This window comes from Macrosteles quadrilineatus, unplaced genomic scaffold (genome assembly GCF_028750875.1).
Source record: "Macrosteles quadrilineatus isolate MER2022 unplaced genomic scaffold, UCM_ALF_1.0 Scaffold_1__1_contigs__length_201487025, whole genome shotgun sequence".
Taxonomy (NCBI): domain Eukaryota; kingdom Metazoa; phylum Arthropoda; class Insecta; order Hemiptera; family Cicadellidae; genus Macrosteles; species Macrosteles quadrilineatus.
In genome coordinates, this window is record NW_026542594.1 from 59,732,605 (window position 1) to 59,753,977 (window position 21,373).

At 34.2% G+C, this 21,373-nt stretch overlaps 1 protein-coding gene across 2 annotated transcripts in view; it reads left to right on the plus strand.

Moving 5' to 3' along the window:
* LOC128983230 (ankyrin-3-like) overlaps positions 1-20,670 on the plus strand; it is a 217,514-nt gene extending 196,844 nt beyond the window's left edge. For both annotated transcript variants that reach the window (XM_054402455.1, XM_054402456.1), the window contains 6 exons: positions 7,839-7,973; positions 8,963-9,062; positions 9,470-9,487; positions 9,949-10,173; positions 12,942-13,102; positions 19,240-20,670. In XM_054402455.1, coding sequence (XP_054258430.1) covers positions 7,839-7,973; positions 8,963-9,062; positions 9,470-9,487; positions 9,949-10,173; positions 12,942-13,102; positions 19,240-19,547 — 947 coding nt within the window. In that variant the 3' untranslated portion in view covers positions 19,548-20,670. The remainder of the gene's footprint in view (positions 1-7,838; positions 7,974-8,962; positions 9,063-9,469; positions 9,488-9,948; positions 10,174-12,941; positions 13,103-19,239) is intronic.
* The last annotated feature ends 703 nt before the right edge of the window (positions 20,671-21,373 follow it).

Below are 21,373 nucleotides of genomic sequence, written 5' to 3' on the forward strand. Positions count from 1 at the left end.
TTAGAACATTATGAATTTGTAAACTTCATATTTTAAGTCAAATTAAGTAGTTGAATAAATGAATGAATGAATTAAAATTCATTTATTTGCTTTTGCTTATATTTTTCTGATATGTAAAAATTTTTGTCAACTAATACAAATAGCCTAACTCTATAATACTAACTTAACATCCAAAATTGTAGTCATGGGCTAGTTAAGTTTGTGTATCATATAGGGCCTATATTAGAAATTTCAAACAATTCACTGTAGTGAACAATTCTAAAAATCCGGAAAACACTTGGTGATAAAACTTAGATATAGTGAATATTAAAAAATAAATTATCTATGCTTCTTGTACTTTAAGCCAAGGTTAGAACACATTCTGCAGAATGGACTGTTGTGATATTTGATTTGGTTTTGACAGAAAGAGCAGAGATCAGAAATTCTGGTCTAGAGCTCTATTCCAAAACTATCTTTAATATTGCAATACTGTGATATGTCAATGAAGAACATTCTATTTTTATTATTATTTTTTTACCCTAATTCATCAAACTTATTTATTTATTTATTTATTTATTTTCCAATAATCACATAACATCATGTTCAGACAGGTGATTCGTCATTGTTACAATAATTTATAGTCTCTATACTAAAACTATTACTAAAATAAATTTCATATGCTGAGCCTTAACATCTACACAGCTTCCATATATTCCTCCAATGAGAAGAAGGCCTTCTCCAAAAGAAAGTTTTTTAACTTCTTTTTGAATTTAGGGAATGAATGAGTGTCCCTAATTGAAGAAGGTAATTTGTTGTATATTTTTGGACCCATGTACTGAGGAGATAAATGGAATACTTTAAGTCTGTGTTGAACTGGTTTTATATTGTTTTTAAATCTAGTGTTATGAGGATGTTCATGTTGATCTTCCATGAATGTGTCAAAATCACTTTTAACCATTAAAGCCAGTTTAAAGATATAAGAACTATACAAAGTAAGAATTTTAAACTGAATGAAAAACTCTTTACTGTGAGTAATTCGAGACACTTTGGCTAAGACTCTAACTGCTCTTTTCTGGAGGATAAAAATTTGTTCGGCATGACTAGAAGAACCCCATACTGTTAAACCGTAATTCATGATGGAAGAAAAATAAGCGTGATATACTGCTAATTGTGTGTCTAAATTTGTAGTATGTGGAATTACCCGAAGAACAAGTATAGCTGATCTGAGTCTCTTTGATAGATTCTTACCACTCTAAGCCATTGCACACAAAATCTATCTTTATATGAATTGTAAAGCTGACAATCATGAAAGGGTATTCAGAACTAAAATTGTTTTTTAAGTTGGTATAGTAATCAATATGGCCAATTTTGCACACATATCATAAACCTAAGGAGTTATCTTAAAGATCATCAGTATCGATACTATAGTTGCATTTCGTTGCACAGTGGTACAGAAATGTGTGCTGAATAATCAAGCACTGATCGAACAATAACATTATATCAGGAGTTTTGAAGGCAAGAACTGAGAATTACTGTATTAGCAGTGTAGAGAGGAAGGAGGGAGTCTGAGGTAAATATATACTTGACCTGGAGCCAGCAGCAGCTGTCAATCCCGGCCCAGTTTTGCTTTTACTGTAATGCCTAGGATCAAAACAGTGTTAGCGGTTTTAGTTAAATGTAAGCAGATACCAAAATTATTAGAGAACTTGCTTGGCAACTGTGTTAAGTTAAATATAGTACAAGTTTAGATAGCTATTTTTAGAATCCCCTTGGGGAAATATCTTTTCAGCGTTTTATACATTTTCATTTTAGTAAAAGTGTACAAAAACTGTGTTAAATTTTGTTTGTTTACAAAAAACTCCAAAGGTAAATTTGTGTTGAACATAAACAGTTTGAGCGTATACTGTTTGCTTGAGTGCTTGCTTACTCATATCTTACAAGCTTACTCTGAATCTGCCTCATTTTCATTCGTGAACTATGTGTAAAACAAAATTTGTATCAGTTATACCCATAAAAATCCTTCCTGTTGTAAATCAATAGTAGTAAAGTCACCGTCTGTTTATACATCTTTAATACTCTCTTGCCAACTGATGATCTTTGTGGCATTAGCTTATGAACATACAAAACTACTTTTAGGGTATAAGAAACAAAAAATCTTGATTATATCCTGCAATCATATAAACCCATAGAAGGAGCTGGTGACCAGTTACATGTGGCATATCTCAACTATGTTGTCACAACAATATGGCGGCGGCCCTATGGAACATATAGTAACTGTCACTGTCAAGATCTAAACCTCACTGGATAACAGAAATATATTGATAGATGTGTATGGATATGATTTCTAAACAGTTTAATAACATTTTGATGATGATAACATATAATAACCCGCCAAATTTTCATTATCACATTTTGTGGGGCATCTGAAGACGGCATAAGGCAATATTAGACATTTTGGAAGCTGTCCAAGAAATAACTGTTTCCTGTTGGCAACAAATCTAGGCAATGAATACTCATCACTAGCACCATTGTTTTTATTCCCTGTATTTAGTGCTAAAGAATTTATTGTTTGCTGGCCATAAATAAATTCCTACATTTTTTGGTTAAGTTTTGCTTACTTTAGCAGCCATCTTTCTTAAAACACACACACACACACACCATATTGAGTGCATTGCAAGTCTTTTAGTTTACAGCAAAAATGCAATCACCTTTAAACAGTTTTAGTTTTTAGCTTACTCAATCTTATGACTTAAAACTAATCTATATCTATCTATCTATTCTATATTCTATTCTATACTTCTATATATATATATATATATATATATATATATATATATATATATATTATATATATACTTATATATATATATTTTATTATATTATATATATATATCTAATATATAAAATTCTCGTGTCACAGTGTTTGTCTGCAAACTCCTCCGGAACGACTTCACCGATCGTTATGAAATTTGGTGTGTAAATTCTGTAGGTATGCGAATCGGACGTAAACTATTTCCCGTTTCGAAATTCTTAAAAGGGCTCCGCCCCAGTGGCTCTGGAGTTTCCCATGTTAACCTTATGAGAAATGGAATTAATGAATCTTAACAGCTGTTTCAATTAAACAAGTTGGTTCTGTTCTATGATGTTCAATTGCATTAAAGTTACAAGGATTACCAACAGGGTGCAGCACTATTATTTCTTTTACATTTATGACAACAGCTAATTTGCAACCAAAAGGTGAGTGAGCGTAGCGAACGAACTTCAACCTGGAGGCGAGTGAGCGTAGCGAACGAGCTAACCTGAAGGCAAGTGAGCGCAGCAAACGAGCTCCAACTTAAAGGTGAGTGAGCGTAGCGAACGAGCTGCAACCCAAAGGTGAGTGAGCGTAGCGAACGAACTTCAACCAGGACGTGATTGAGCGATGCGAACGAGATCATCTTGAAAATTAAACGTAACGGTACTTTCTTTCCATCGGTCTGTCTTAGGGGAAACCTATAACTTAGGCGATACGAAGTTCGCCGGGTCAGCTAGTATATTATATTATATACTATTATAAAGAAGAGGTGGTGTCTGTGTGTGTGTGTGTTTGTATGAGATAATCTCAAAAACTACTGAACCGACTGGGCTCAAATTGCACACAAATGAAGCTACAGCTCTGAGGATACATATAGAACTATTCCCGCTTCGATATTGTCCTAGGGCTCTGCCCCGTGGGCTTTCAAAAATTTGAGGTGAGAGATTTAAAAGTAGATATTGATTGATGGTATCCATGGTAACAAAGAACAAACCTACAAAGTTTAAAAATGTAAACAAGCAGAACTAACTGTCAATTGAATTTTGATTTCACAATTCCACACAGCTGGTTCAAACATTTATTTAAATACTGCACGAATATTAGAACAGAGAGGGTAGGGATCATCTATATAAATAAAATTAGAGTTTTGTCTGTACATTGCTCAGAATTATATATTTTTAGGTTATTTTTACGTCTTATACATTAAATAAGCAGAAACGAGTCTTATCTCAATTTCTGTCTGTCTGTCTGTCTGTCTGTCTTTCCCTTTGTCTGTAACACTCAAGATGGCATTTTACGCTATCTTCTCCTGGAAAACGAGAGTACCTATCAAGATCCAAGTCATTTTAATGTATTCACTGGATTGGCGAGATTGTCTTTAGCCATTAAAATATGGCCTCACTACTTTGTAAATAATATTACGAACGTTCAAAAATGTAGTTTTGTGCGATTTATGTCAAGTTTTCGTCCAATTTTTATTGCATAATCATCTATGAAATAACGAACAGCTGTTCGGATCAAGATTATTTTTCCTAGCTGTCACTGATATGTTTACAAATGTTGTTTACAAATACCGCAACCTTTTTCAATCACGTTTTGAATGTAAATCCCAAGTGATTAAAAACGTTTTTCTTACATAACGGATTTAATTAATCGAAAGTGCAATAATATAGTGTAATAGTGTAACCGTGTAAATGAAATTAAATAACTAGGCATCATCCAGTTCAGGAACCAGAGATTCTTTGTGTATAAATTGTTCTTGAGTTTTGATAACCAGAAAGAAGACCTTGAATCAGTGTTGTATACGGCTGGGAAACTTTAAATTTAATAATGATCGTCGCCAATGGCTTAGAAATATGGTTTCCACTCATTGACACGGCGCTTCAATGGCGGTTGTGTAAAGTGGTAAGTAAAAAATCACAACTGCAGTGGTTGATTGTAACAATGTGTTATTTTCTGTTCCTACCATTGACTATATATACATAGTCAATAGTACCTACTCACCGTGTGATACAATCGCTGGACCATACAGCCATGCTCTTGGGTACGTACGCCTACCCAATTATTCATAACAAACTGTTCGACGATCCTTGATACCGGTACTTTTCCCTAGAATACACGGCCTACCTACTTAAGAAATAAAATTACAAACGTCCAAAAACCCAACGTTGTGTGATTTTTGTCACATTTCCTTCTAATGTTATTAGATAGCCTTTACCAATCATTGTTTAGAGAATAGGTACGTAGGGCCTAATCTATTAAATAACAAAAAGTTGTTTGTATGAGGTTGTTTTTTTTAAAAACTGACACAGATAAGTTTACATTAAAAGTTGTTTACAAATAAAGCAATTATTGGGAAATAACTTTGATTGCCGTTTTAAAACGTTTTACGAGAAAATCAAAAACCAAGAGATCAATAACCTCGGGACTTGATTAACTCATATAATTGGTCGGCTGTACTATAGTTCTCAACTGTGAACGTTGGTTTTTGGTACCGGTTCTATTCCTTAGAACCGTTGGTACTGTTGGTAGTAGCAAGAATCATTTTTAAGTACCAACACATCACTGTACTTTACAAATTGAAATTAGTTATCGTTGGTGTTGCACCTTATTTATTATTACAGGCGTATTCAATTTAATTGATGTCTTAACTGTACAATTTTTGCTTTTTCTTTCTTGATTCCAAAATGTTAGTTTATGCTAAGAAAACGATAACGCACTTTAGTAAAACATTTATTCAACTAACCATAATGAATTGTTTAAACGCTTTACGTTGTTTATGTATCAATAGTTAGTGGCCTATTTTGGTAATATTTACTATAAATTACCAATCGTCTATACCAGAGTGGCTGGACCACCCTGGACCAGTCGTCTTCATTTCATATAGTAAGCCGTCATTTCGGGTCATCATCGGTCCAAGCAAATATACATTGTTATGATGAAATTTGATGACATTAACAAAATATTTTAGATACTAATTTTACAAGTACTTTGTTATGCTTAAAGCGTAGCAAACCCCCTAATTAAGTTCTGTATTTTTGTGTGTATGTCTGTTAGTAAAGCATTAATGTCCTTATTTCTCAGTGTTCCACGGAAAGGACAAAAGTACCTTAAATACTTTTAACCATTGTGGAAGGTAACTTTCAATTATAGGCCTACATTAGGGCTATGCCTCATAGATCTATAAAGCATTTTTTAGTTTAATCATTGGATTTAACATATGGACCAACACGACCCAGGTTACATTTAATTTCGAAGCATTTGTTTTGGCTTGAAACGAAACTGTCAGTTACTGTATTTGCGAAGGTTTATATACTGTATAATAGTTTTGCCAGCATATCTGAAAATATGCAAACCAAATTCTGTTCTTAATAAAAAGGTTTCAATAACTGACTACAATAAGATCCCCGTGCGTAGAACGGGCACACAGCTAGTATTTAAAATAATGACAGCCTGAATGTAAACATTATTTTACATTAGATAATGGAGCTGTCAAACCATATGTTAATGTCATTTCATTATAATAGGATTCTTTCAGTTACATAATTTGTTTATGTTTATACTCAATTATACTGAGTCTGTTCTAATATTTGTGATATGCTGTAATAATATTTTATAGTGAATATTTCATTGTAAAAAGAAATTATTCATAGATATAGGATATAATTAAGATTCTACAATCATTGCCGTATCAACCTAGGCCCTTATCCTGAGTTTTATGAGAATTATGTTTTAGATTTATTTTTGTGTAAACAGTAATTTAATATCACTGCTACAGCAAACCTATAGACTAAGCGAATTTCCATTTGCCTGATTGTCATTTCCCTAAAATATGTTAGAAAACTACACTATTGACAGGTTTGGAACTATTGTGATAGCTTTTCGTTTACAGTCCAAACCATTAAACAGGTTCTTTTATTATACCTTAAAATATATCATTGTTCTTGTATCCTAGGTAGCCTAAATAAGTATTCACAGTATAAGTTAACAAAAAAGTACTAGACCTATTACTATTATCAAGTTAAGTAGGCTAATACAGTTCAATTTCATTTCTAAAATAAATGTTAGGGAGTGAAAACATTTGGCATTTTCAAAGAACCAGCATTAACTCTTTTGCATACTGACCCCGTAGCAAGGCACGGGTATAGCTGCTAGCTATTAGCGAATACGAATAGTAGCGCTGGTTGCAGTAGCGCCAGTCAAATTTTTAAGCGACCGACGCTACTATTTGGGACCGACGGGATTGATTTTTTTTGTATCTTATATAACTTAGAGTTTGTCATGTACTACCACAAAGTCTTCTTTCTACATCAATTACAATTCCATAATACCCCCGCCGCAGCACACCTGCAGCCTATTTTCAGTTAAATCTAATTCAATAACATTAGGTTTAACGAGTATCTAGGTTATGCTGCTACAGGGAGGGTTACGAAGTGTGATTTTAGGAAAATTAGTATAGAATAAATCAATTTGCCAAATTTGATAAAAATATATCCAAAAGGAATTAAAGAATTTTGTCAGCTGTTTCGACTGCACAAGTTAGTTCTATGATATTAAATAGCATTAACAGGTTTTAACGCTTACCTATAGGATGCAGCCCTATTATTTTTTGCATTTAACACATGCATTACACAATGATACCTCTACTTTTTTCCATGGTTCAGGGGCAGTGGTAGAACAAAAGAACCAAACTTTCTTAAACCATATCCTCACCCATAACTGCAATAAACATTCTATACTTATATGCCAACCCCGTACGGAGGACGGGTACTCTGCTAGTCTTAAATATAATAAATAGCAGCATGCATTGGATTCCCATTTTGTGGATTAAAATAGAAAAAAAAAACAATTAGTATGTTTACTCTATTTCCAAACACTCCAAATATGTTTCAAAATTGTGGAACAAAAAATAAATTGTATTTAAATATTAGAATTTTTTTGCATTGAGTTGCATCAAAACAGTGCCAGTCTAGTTGGTCAGACTATTGACTTTCAGATATCAGGTTTCATAATCTGCTCCGTAGGAATTGATTATTACATCTTTAGTGATGTTGTGATGTTTCAGGTGAAGACACTCTTCTGAGTGAGCAACCTTACCGATACCTGACAGTTGACGAGATGAAGAGTCTGGGAGATGACTCTCTACCTATTGACGTTAGGCAAGATGAGCGCCAGGACTCTAACCGAGACTGCATGTCTGGTCAGTTACACTCACACTCACCACATAGATGTATAAATGTATAATGAATATTTCTTTTTATAATCTCCTTTGGGAATTATTGTGAAATAAATTATTATAGGGACTATGTTAAAAAGTATCAAAGATGGGGTGTCATGTGGGGAGTATTCCCTGTTTTTTTTTTTTCAAAAAGAGGTTGGCGGCCTCTTTTAACCTTGCATTTGCCCGTCCACATAGACTAAGCATCCGTGCGTGTAACATTTACGGCATAGCAAGGAGTGAGCCGGTACAGTACAAAGGTGAACCTGTACTGATAAATTTTAGTGGCAGTGACCAGGATCGGAACCCACGACATCGCTGCCTTGGGCCTGAAGTCCGCGACGCTACCGACTGAGCCACCGACTCACTAAAACATATCTGTATATCTCTAAGATCACTATCCATCCAGCAAGTGAATAACTGAATAAGGTACATTACAGTCAATTGTTCCATCTGGCCCATTAGTTATGATCAAACTAGAAGCTGATCCAATAGAGGTACGTTAAATAAAGGTTTTGGGAGCGCAATGTTTTTTCCCTCAGGAAATTTCATCCCTTTACTTAGAACTTGAAACAAACCTTCACTTCAAATTGAAAAGTCAATGACGCCAATGATCATTGATCAGTTACAGAATTGTATGTGAAACCAGAGAATTCACAGATAGTCCTACGGTTTGTTTACCAAAGGGTTGTGCAGGATTGTATATGGCTCACACCTGACGTTCAGAGTCTTGGTCGTAATGAAAGACATTTTTTTTATGTGAGGATTGACATTTTTTTAATAAATATTTTATCTGAGTTATGAAGGAGTAAAGGTACCGGTAATGGAAATTTACTTTTAAATAAAAGTGAAGTTTTATGATTTTTGACAGTGGATCTGTGTTATATACAAATAAGTAAAAGAAAGCTCCTCAGGTTTTTAAAACTTGTACAAAACATTGTGTATTGTTGTTGATGTCATGTGGGTTTCAGTGCCACCAACAGCAGTGGACGACACCATCAGTCCTCAACATGTCAAGGAAACTTACTCTCCAGACAACGTTGATATTGCTAGACACCCGTTGCATGTGGGGTAAGTATCACTCATATTATACGATTTGCAGTATTTTGCGACTAAATGTCATCACAGTTACTTATAATCTCCAAACAATCTGTTAATTATGGATACAAATCATTTAATTGAAATATTTCTTTAACAAAACACACAACTTCAAAGTACACTCTGAACACATTCCTCAATTTGACAATTGCTCTGCATGAAAAATGTTTGACTCTTCCAATACATTGTAAATATGTCTACTGGAAATAAAAATGTCTTATGTCTTATGGTCTTGCTGTGTAAAAGAATGCCATTTTACTACGTACTACAGTAAAGTAATTGTGTGTTAATTAGTGGAGTACAATTTTCAAGGGTAGGCCTATGCTGACATAACAAACAATAATATTGAATTTACTTTTCTTGCTGCTTTAAAACAAAAGGAAACTACAATGGAGAAAGTGAGTATTAGTTGTAACCATTATTATTTGCCTAGATGTTATCAAGTTATCTTTTAGAGCCCAAAACATATACTCACAAGATGCTTGTCTATTATCTATATCAATTGGCAGGTTAGTTGAGTGTAGTACTTATAGTGTTCGCCTAACAATCAAACGTTTGCCACTTTTATCCTGAGAGAAGACAATAGCTTTTTGATGGTTTGAAAGTGGACCCAGCTGACCCTGATTATTGGGCTTAAAATAGACTATCCTCGCTAAAGAAACAAATAAATCTTGATTACAAATATTACATCAGATACAATACACCACCTCGGGTTGCTGTAATGTAAATGTACACTATCGTGTGCCAAAATGTATGTATGTGAATGAGTAAAAGTTTACATAAAACAAATATGTACATATAGGAATATTTGTTTTGTTTGATTGACATCTAATACATTTTTTGTTTGTTGCTGTTTCAGTTTCCTGGTGAGTTTCTTGGTGGATGCTCGCGGAGGAGCCATGCGGGGTTGTCGCCACTCGGGTGTCCGGGTGATTGTACCTCCGCGCCGGGCCAGTATGCCCATGAGGGTCACATGCCGCTACCTACGCAGAGACAAGCTCACTCACCCTCCACCCCTCATGGAGGGTGAAGCTCTGGCCAGCCGCATTCTAGAACTGGGACCGGTCGGTGCCAAATTCCTCGGGTATGTTTTGTTATTGAGATGTGTTTACTTTTGTTTGTACCTCAAATTAAATAAGAATTTCTTTCAATTATCTCAGTGTCCATGATACTTGTTTGGTTAATAATCAGTGACCTTCATATTTTTTCTTTAAGTTGGTTCATATACCTTTTACTGCTGGGCGATTTTTGACTTAATCAAGATCAGTCTGTGTCTGCTATACCTTATATGTCCCTGCACATTTCACTTTAGAAACCATTTTGTTTTTGTTACATGTTTTTGTCTGGGTTTGAGTGTGTATTTTAAATTCCTACTGTTTTGAAAAAAAAACTAACAACTAATGAAAAGTGACACCTTGTGACCTGAAGAAGACTCCTTTTGAGATTCAAAGCTGGTAGCCTCAAAATTCGCTAAGCACCTTGGCGGTGAAAGAAATATGAACCAATATTAATTTTTGTTTACACGAATGATTAAGTGGCTAACAACACTTAGTGTTTTTAGAGAACTAATTCTTAGTGTTATTGTTTTGTTAATGAATACTGAATATGATAGAGTATAATTTGATAGAGCATATAAATGATCAGTAGGCTAGATATGCTGGTTTGCTGAACCTGGGAAGGCACGGTGAGATCTGATGGTAACAAAACATGTACATTTAAAAATTGTAAACACATTAAAGTTTCATGGAAAATTTAAATTGTTTTAATATTTTTTTGTATGCAAAAATTTTTAATCGAGGGCATAGATTACAAGATGTTAAATTATATTTTAAACCTATACAGTGTGTAAATTAAGTATGGAAACAAATATGTATTTTTAAAACCGAAATAGATAGAAATATTCTATTTGTGGCAATAATAGTTAACAAAGATTCCGCAATTTTTCACATGAAAAATATTTTTTTACCCCCCTAACAGGGTAGGTGGTAGGGGGTGACTTATTTTTTTCAAATAGCAACCCCTATTGAGTGACCCCTCATTTTGAAGGGTTTGTCAAAAGAAACACAATGACGCAAATCCGAGGTGAATATCTCACTCCTAGCCCAAATGGCGGATATTCCAAAATTTGATTTATTGTACGTGAAAAGCACCAATTTCACAAATAATGGAAAGAAATCTGTATTTTTAAAACCGAAATAGATAGAAATATTCTGTTTGTGGAATTGATTGTTGACATAGGTTCCGCAATTTTTTTAATCAACAATATTTTTTCAACCCCTTTAACAGGGTAGGGGGTGGGAGTGACTTATTTTTTTCAACAACAACCCCTATTGAGTGACCCCTCATTTTGAAGGGTTTGTTAAAAGAAAAAGAATGACGCAAACCCGAGGTAGATATTTCACCCCTAGCCTAAATGGTGGGTAATGAAAAATTTAATTTTTGTAAAAAAAAGCCCATTTTGGAATATCCGCCATGTTAGCTAGGAGTGAGATATTCACCTCGGATTTGCGTCATTGTGTTTCTTTTGACAAACCCTTCAAAATGAGGGGTCACTCCATAGGGGTTGCTATTTGAAAAAAATAAGTCACCCCCTACCACCTACCCTGTTAGGGGGGTAACAAAATATTTTTCATGTGAAAAATTGCGTAATCTTTGTTAACTATTATTGCCACAAATAGAATATTTCTATCTATTTCGGTTTTAAAAATACAGATTTGTTTCTATACTTAATTTACACACTGTATAAATATACCAAAAATATGTTATTTTGATACAAACTATTTTTGGATTAAAAACCTCCCTTTTTAGCGAATTTCCCTATAGGGAAGTACCGTAGGTGGCACGGTAAGACCTAGGCCTAGGGTCCCAGCCTAGGGGACTGATTTACTTTTTCATTTTGATGTCCCCAGAGGCCAAAAACACCATTTGTTCAAATTTGTATATATGTTAGGGCCTATATGTGTCCGTGAACACGATAACTCAAGTAATTTTTGTTCGATTTTGATGAAATTTGGTTTAAAGTTGTAAGGCGGAATAAATTTGAAAGAGTTCGCGAACCAGCATGATTGGACCATGGGAAGGGGGTTTTACGGGGGGTTTTATGGGGTAGTAATTGGGTTATCCTCATTTTTGACCCTCAAAACACAATATGTCCCAATTTCTCTCTAAACATTTTTAAAGAGCCTAAAAAACAAATAATTTAGTATATAAAAGTGTTTTTGTACCGTTATTGGTATTGGAGAAAATTCAAAAAATAGTAAATTGAAAATTCCTAATATTCTTAAGGAGAATATTGTAAAATGTTGTAGTTTGCTTGTTTATGGACAGTAACTGGGGACCGAGCTTTGCTCGGCGAACTTTATCACTACTTTGAGAGTATTCTTTAGTCAATGTAAATCTATCAAAAAAAAAAAAAAAATTGCAGCCTAATACCTTGACATCTCTTTAACTTCTATTAAAATAATACTATGATAATTTACTGAAATTATGAGTAAGAAGAGTTTTTCAATTTGTTTGGTTCCCCTAACAGCCCAAACTATAGAAAATACCCAGTATTTTTCAATTTTTTTATACTAAGCTATTAATATTTTACTAAAATCTGCACTTTATTAGTTTCCTTGTAGCAGCAAACATAGGTACTCGTTAAACCTAATGTTATTTAAATAGATTTAATTGAAAATCGATTCAGACAAATTAAAATTCGCTTAGTCGGCAGGTTTGCTGTGGCAGGGGTATTATATTTACTAATAAGAATTATAAATAAGGGTAGCTGTTTTGTTGATTCAGTAAGTAAATGCTGTAATTATTAGATGCGAAACAATGTGTTGTTGATATCCAATGTGTGTGTTTCAGACCTGTTATGATTGAAGTGCCTCATTTTGGATCTCTCCGTGGCAAGGAGCGGGAGATTGTGATCCTGCGGTCAGATAATGGAGAGACTTGGCGGGAACACACAGTGGACTGCAGTGAGGAGGCAGTACAGGACGTCCTTAGTCACAGCTTTGACAAGGAAGGTAAAATTAAACAAAATAGGGGTTTAAATACAATTTTTTAATATTTATATTTTGGAATCTGTCGATTCTCAATAGCAGGATAATACCGACTCATGACATAGGAATCGAGAATCCATCGTCAAGAGTCGATACTGATACCAATACCCAACACGTCTGCTAAGTCGCATGATCGAAAAATTCAAGTTAAGGCCTACTGATTGTGGGAGTGTTGCACGACCTCCAAGTGCCACGATGTCCAATGATATTATTCAGTGTCAAAACCCTCAAAACATAATATTTGACTGTTGCACGACGTCCAAGTGCCACGACGTCCAAAAGTACAGTAACTTCAAAAAATATAGTCTTTCTACAAGTTTTAGACGTCATGAAATTGGACGTTGTGAAACAGCGCACTATATAATCGTACGAAAGTCATGATTTAAATAGTGCCACAATGTTTCCACAGAGTGCAGCACAGAAAACTATTTTACTTTGGAATAAGTCCAAATATATTACACCCCAAGCGCAGCACAGCTGTGCACTCAACAACCTTTAAATTCTCCAATGTTATATATGTAAACATAAAAACCTTTATCAAATTATTATAAACAATAAAAGGGATGGTAACTCCTTAATATTTTTATCTTTTGTTCTATACCCACACAATCTAACATAAATTATTAAGTTAATTATATAATCCTGTGTGCTATCTCGGGTATTCAAATGCCTCTGAATTTGCCATTAACCCATCACATTACTGTCATAAAAAAAAAAAAAGTTTAACTACCCTATAACATATTATATTTTCTTAAAGCACTTGATTTCTTCTTTAAAATGATGTTTGGATTGTGGTGTTTTTAATTAAACTAAAAAAAGTTAAAAATGTTTGAATTAATACAAAAATGTCCAGTATATACAGGGTGAGTTTTAAATGAGTTCCCCCCCTACTTTTTTCTACATTTCTTAAGATATCAACTCCGGACCACATCAGATCATTGAGAGTAGTAAGTACTTCATTTTGACTAGGTATAAATTTTTGGCCGCCATCTTGGATCCGCCATATTGGATAAAAAGTTTTTTTTTTCAAATGCAAAGGTAGGGTTGTGACCCATCGTTTCAAACTAGATTTTTACGCTGAATACGATGCTGCAATCCGTTTTTAAAAATCTTGATCCATTCTAAAGTTATGAGTACTGTTTAAAACTGTATTTTTAGCCAATTTTAACATTGTGCAGTTACAAACTAAGACCATAATTGTATCCAAGTGATCATAACCAAGTGAAAATAGGTTGACAATGACTGGTGGTGTATACTTATCTTTATCTAGCTCTATTTTACGATTATAGTCTGAGTTTGTAACTGCGCAATGTTAAAATGGGCTAAAAAAAAGTTATAAATTGTTCTCATAACTTTAGAATGGATCAAGATTTTTAAAAACGGATTGCAGCATCATATTCAGCAAAAAAAAATTGTTTGAAATGATGGGTCACAATCCTACCTTTACATTTGAAAAAAAAAACTTTGTATCCAAAATGGCAGATCCAAGATGGTGGCCAAAATGTTATACCCAGTCAAAATTAAGTACTTACTACTCTACAATGATCTGACGTGGTTCGGAGTTGATATCTTAAGAAATGTAGAAAAAAGTAGGGGGGGAACTCATTTAAAACTCACCCTGTATATTCATATAAGCCCTGTTAGGGCCCTTACTGTCGGGGAAAAAAGTTTAGACACTCGAGTTTGGAGCTCTACAGAAAAGTACCCAAATAACTTAGAAAAACGCGTAGTATATATAAATTTTTGTTATTTTATTCTACGTATTCCTATGAAAACAAAAAATTTTTAGATCGTTTAGGAAATTTGTTATGACAGTCGGAAGGAAAAAACTGCCTGTTTTTAGAGTACCAAAAACCATCTTATGACTTTGAAAATTCGCGCAATGTAAACTAAACGGCAGAACTTTATCCAACTTTAATACAATATGGACACATATATAATGAATTAATTTGAGTAGTTTCAGAATTTTTACTCTACCCAAAAAGTTTTTGTTGTAACTTTTGTAAATCAACTTTTTCTCAAAGACGGCAAACGCTAGAAAAAAATTTAAAAGCTTGTTTTGGAGGGGATTGGTTTTGTATTTGAAATATTGATACTGCTCAACCAAATTGTTACGCATATTATTTATTTAAGTTAACATTTAATTTGGATAGTGCAGAGGCTGAATACGGCACTTCCAGACCGCCACCGGCTCTGACTGGGCGCATACCCCGTACAGTGTTGCCAAATTGAACACCTGGACACTGAGCAGCGATGGGCTGCGAACTGTTGAGTCAAAACTGAACAGCAGTTATTATTAATTATTAGGGGTGTGCGATGCATCGAAAATGCATCGAAATTTTGATTCGATTCGATTCGATGCATTGAATCGCGATTCGATTCAGCATGCATCGAAATCACAATGCATCGATTTGGCCTCGATGCATCGAAAAAGACCGATGCAGCGGTTAACTCCCGATGCAACGATTACGTCCCGATGCATATTTAAAACTAATTTAGGACTCTAAAATGAGTTTTAGATAGGGAAGTGTCAATTATCGCTACCACCGATACTCGGACATTGCCGATACTAGGAATATCGGTATCAAGAATCGATTGCCAAACATCGATTTCGCCCGATTCCGCCGATACCGACAGCCGACAGGGATGGATAGATATTTTATTTAACATTTATTTATTTGATATCTATTGGTTTAGTAATCACGCTAACAACTTTAGTAACCAACTTAGTACACTATTTAGCTCAAAACAGCTAAAGGTTATTTTCAGCTGTTCTCTCTGCAGGCAGATGATATTGCACAACACAATACAATCTACATTTCAAGATGTCAGACGGTCAGAATTCAGTCTCAGACAACCGGCGTGCGAGTGTCCTCAACACGAAATTATACTAAAAAATGTCTGTATCAATAAGTCAGACCTTTAAATGTATTATTTTTATTTTTAGAACAAAATAAATAACCTAAACTTGTCTAGATGTTCAGTTTCATCCCTGCATTACGCATCATTACAAAAATTCGATTCAATTACAACATCGAAGTCAGAGGGTTATTCGTATCGTAATCTACAACGCAGTGCGCGTGCGTGATTGGCTAAGTCGCTAATGACGACACACGGTTGCCGTGGCAACTTACAGTGCGCACTGAGCTCTGCGCCTTGTGTGTGAGGGAAGATTATACCAACAAACTATTTCAGGAATTCCATTTTGGGACGGATGAAAGATAAGGAAGAAACAAAAAGTGGTCACGTGTGCAAATGTAGTGGTCGAGACAATAAGGCTATAAACGAGTATTGTCGCGTCGTTGTTCCTTGTTTGTTTACTTTTTCATATTCCCTATCAAACGCCCTTATCTGCTATCTCTCTCTCTCCCCCTCTCTCTCTAGCGATGTACTGAACAGATTGTGGTTGACGACTTTTCTAATTAAGATTCCCTGTGGTTATTTTAGTTCAATCAATCCCATAACCTTTCTATCGTTTATCAAAATAATTAATTAATCTGTTTTGTATTTTATTTCCTTTAAACCAACCCCTATTTACCATCTGTATTTTATAGAATAAAATGTTTGTTTATAAAGTTTGACTGGCCACACAATTTTGTACCTATTTTATTTTGTATAAAGTAACAGATACTTTGATGATTATATATATATATATATATATATCAATAAGTGCTGCGTGCTGTAATGAATGCTTTTTATTATCAAAATAAGTAATGAATTATACATTTTTGATAATACATGGGTAATTGAATACCATAGTGTCATATAGTTTCCTATTTGTAACTTGCAAATAATAATAATTGATAGTTAATTCTGGAAAATGAAAAATAGTGAACACATTCATAAACCTGTTGTCAAAACAGCAACGCGGGTGTAAGGGTTTATTGTTTCAGAGGCTAGGGTGTTTCAAGGACAAAGTGCTGGGCCTCCCGGCTCAGGGGGGGAGGGGTGGTGGTGAGACTGAGAGAGAAGAGGGGGAGGAAACTGGTTTTGGCTATTTATTGATTAGTTCACCGACCCTTCTAGACAACAAAATTGAGTGACAGTGACAGTGTTAAATCACCATGTTCTGTATTTAATTTCTTGTTTACTTTGTGTGTTATTCTATTAATTTTAGTGTTTTGTTCTATTTCCTCCTGGTCCCTTGCAAATTGTATTATCAATGCTAAATAATTGTGGTCAATTCAAATTATATTTTTGATTATTCAAATCTCCTACACAAAAAGACAAAAGTCAAACCAGGCAAGGAAAAAACCTGCTATTGTAATCCCCATACCCAGCCATTTGGGAAGTGGTGAAAGTCTAGTCTAAATATAGCTCAAAGGTCTCACCCTTCCCTTCCCCCCTTCCAACCCCCTACTCAATGTTACTATTCAGCTCATTTCGAGGTCATTGCACAACGCCTGCCTCCCTTCTATTGTTTTGCCTTTATAGTGTTTCTATTCTGACTTTTATAAACATAAATTTATTGCTTACGTAACAGTTCAGTAGTGAAATTTTCTATTGTGAAACACTAGGCCTACTCTAAAACAAAATCACTACCGATCATGTCATTCTATTCTGTGTCAAGTCAGTATACAGTACCATTGCCAGTCAGTCGCCGGCGACTGCTTTGAGTTGACCTATTCTGTCGTGACAGCTATAAAAATAGGTTAGGACAAGACAACTACCTCTTGCTTATTTCTATATTTGTTTGTATGACTGTAGAATCTACAGTAATACAAATTATCCATCATTTTATTCTAACACAAGTTACATTTCAACAAATATTGATCTTACAATTTTATACCAAACTAGCGAGTTCAAATATAAGCTCGAGTTTCAAGGCCGTACTCTACTCGAACTCAAAATCTCGAATACTCGCCCATTTAGTGTTAATTGTATAAATTAGGGATGGTCAAGTCTCGAAATTTCGGGAAATTTTAAATCTCGTTACACGAGATGAGATTTCTTTTTGGCCGAGATTTTTATCAAGACGAGAATAAAAAAAATTAAAAACGCCTGCAGAAAGTCAATGCAATACCCGCAATACAGGAGCGTGTTGTAGTTGCGTTTCCTTTGCGAAGGCGTTCTTATTGAATTAATTCTTTAAATGTAAATATTGCTTTAATTATTTTAATAATATTACTTTAATAACATTTGAGAAGTTTTGTTGTGTAAGCAGCGTGAGGAATGTTTTTACTATAAAAAGTCAAAACAATTACCAACTATTTTATAAAAATTAATATTGCTTTTATTTTATGATTTATTTTATTTTAGGATAAGTTTAACTCTATCCTAACTGATATCACTATGTTTCCTAATCGTAGGCATTTTTAATAACTTAGGCGTGATTAATAAAAAAATGTTATTCTGATGTTTTTTAATAAAAGATTGTAAATATTCTTGCCTATTATCATTATTTTTTTATTTAAACAGTCATCTAACAATGTTACAAAATCAGATAAAATTTTTGAACGTGCATTTCCCGTTGTGTATGAGAAGGGAAATCCCGTCTCGATCTCGTCTCGAAATTTTATGAGAAATAAAAAATCTCGTCTCGTCTCGTCTCGAACTAAAAATCCAATCTCGTCCATCCCTACTTTTAAGGTAGTCGTGTAGTAAGGTGAATGCAATCGCAGGAGACCAACACAATTGTTGCTGCTATGACGGTAGATAAACACATTTCTGTGACCACGGAAGATAATCATGGTGTCGCCGTCATCGTGGGAGATGATCACATGATGATCGCTTTTGTTGTGATCCTGGGAGCAAAATTTTGGCAATTTACAGTCATAAAAATAAATTGTTAATTTTTAGTTTAGTTTAAATGCAATTTTACTGCAATCCTGGATAATCAAAACAATTTGGTAGTCCAAACAGGGTTCAGTTCCAATTAGTTCAGATTAGCAGGGAATCTCATGTAAAATAGCAGAGGAAGGGAAGCCTTTGCTCTTTCACTTTACATTAATCCCCTCACAGCCATTTTAAAATGAACAGAAAATAAATTTTCTGTATTTCCCCGTTCAAAATAATAGATGTTTTGTTTTAAATAATTAAAAATCTCTACCCTTAAACTTTCTTTGAAGGGCCCTCAAAATAAATGGTTGATGGTGTTTCAGACCTGGCTCAGCTTGATGAGAGTGCTCGCACCACCAGGATACTGACCTCCGACTTCCCCCACTACTTCGCCGTTGTGACCCGAGTGCGTCAAGAGGTCCACGCTATTGGACCCGAGGGAGGAATGGTCTCGTCCAGTGTAGTACCTCAGGTCCAGGCAGTGTTCCCCCAGGGGGCTCTCACCAAGAAGATCAAGGTCGGATTGCAGGTAAATCTCTTCAAACCAAGGAAGAACGCGACTCCTGCATCATTAAAAAAAATCACTGTTAATCATGTGCCAAAGAAGAAACGTTTTTCACTTGTCTGGTAAGTCACTCCATGTGATCTACATGTGTTCCGCTTCCTTCTAATTCCCTCCAAATGGAAATTGTAGTATTTATTTGTGTTTGAAATAACTTTTATTTTGATAAGGTACATTATACTAATGATAGGCAAAATTGGGGATTGGTAAAAAGGGTCAACATGTAGGAAAATGTATTATTATCAATTAGACTCAGTTCAATAGACAGTACTGTAGATCCTTGATATGAAGAATAGCGAAGGGAAGGGTGACCATGAACAACTTAAACATTCTAGGGGTAAATAGTGAAGTATTAAGATAACTTACCTATAATACTGCAATATTGTTACTGAGTGCAATGAAAATAGACTATTTAACTGCAAAATAAACCTTGCAATTTATAAAACAAATCATAAAAAATAACAATCGCTATGATAAAGGGGAACAAATAAACAAAAAATGTATTGGTTGAATCTATAAACTGAACAAAAATACAAATTAACACAATGGAACAGACACAGTATACAAAATCTAATAAATCACAACCATGTAAGATGTAACTGAATAATTAATAATTTTAGATTACTCAGCTCCGTTTGTGCTATAAACTAGGTTATTTTTCAAGTTTATAACAATGCAAAATAAATGGGAGGTACGAATAAAATACAAATAAGGTAAATTAGAGAAATTAATTAATTATCAAGCAAAATGTAGTAAAAGAAATCCTATAAGATTGCAGCACAGTGTGTATCATACCATAGAATACTCATGACTAATGAGTAATGAGTGTTAATCATCCAACCAGCAATACAAATAGTCTCCATCAATAATCACATCAAGACAGAAGTAAACAAGTAAAGTAGGCAACCAGGTAAACACGTTAGACAGTTGGCAAAACCGTTTTACGTCAAAATGTGTCCATTTATCACTGCCCTTTTCTCATATGATAAAAACAATACTCTTATATTTTTATACATGACTATTAAAACCACTTACTCATCAAACAATGTTGATCTAGTAATCAATCAACTGTGAAGTATAGTAAAAAAGGCAAATACAGTAATAGTGGATTTGCAATTGGTCTTCCTCTCCAGTATTCAATGAACTAGTTCACTGCAACATTATTGATAAAAATAAATATTTTTGTTAATGATAGTTGTGTTATACTTAATAGTCAAAGGTTATACCCTGCTAAGAGACCATCAGCAATGTAAAATGAGATCTGCCGCATCAAAATTGTTCCTAATAATAAAAAATTGTAAAGATTCAATGACAATCAAATCTTGAAACTTCTTAGACTTAAAATTGGGGTTTCTCATAGGATGCACTTTCTTGTAGACCTATTAAGAAAATGGCATTATTCGAAAGTCAAACTATTTAATTTTTGTAATTGTTATTGTTGGCAAACATATTGCTTATTTTCTAAATCATTACATAAAAACTTGTCAAAGGTTTAGTCAACTATTTTTGCTAATAGTAGAGTAAAACCTAAAAAATATTATCTTTATTAATTAATTAGGTATCTATATTCATTCAGTTTCTCAATATTTTCAAAAACGTATGATGAACTTTGTTATATCATAAATAACTTTTACTTTTGTGTTTCCCTTAAAAATCATACTTTTTTTTTTTTTTTTTTTTTTTGTCCTAGGACGCTAGGCACGAGCCTGGGATTGTTTTTCACATTACTTCAGGCTAGACCTAGGGGTTCCGGCATTATCACTTAGATAAATCCATTGGTGACTTGACGGGGATCGAACCCGGGACCTCAGGGACTGAAGTCCCGCGCTCTAACCACTACGCCAGCTCGCTCCCCAAAAAATCATACTAGCAATTTTTACAATAAACTTTTATCC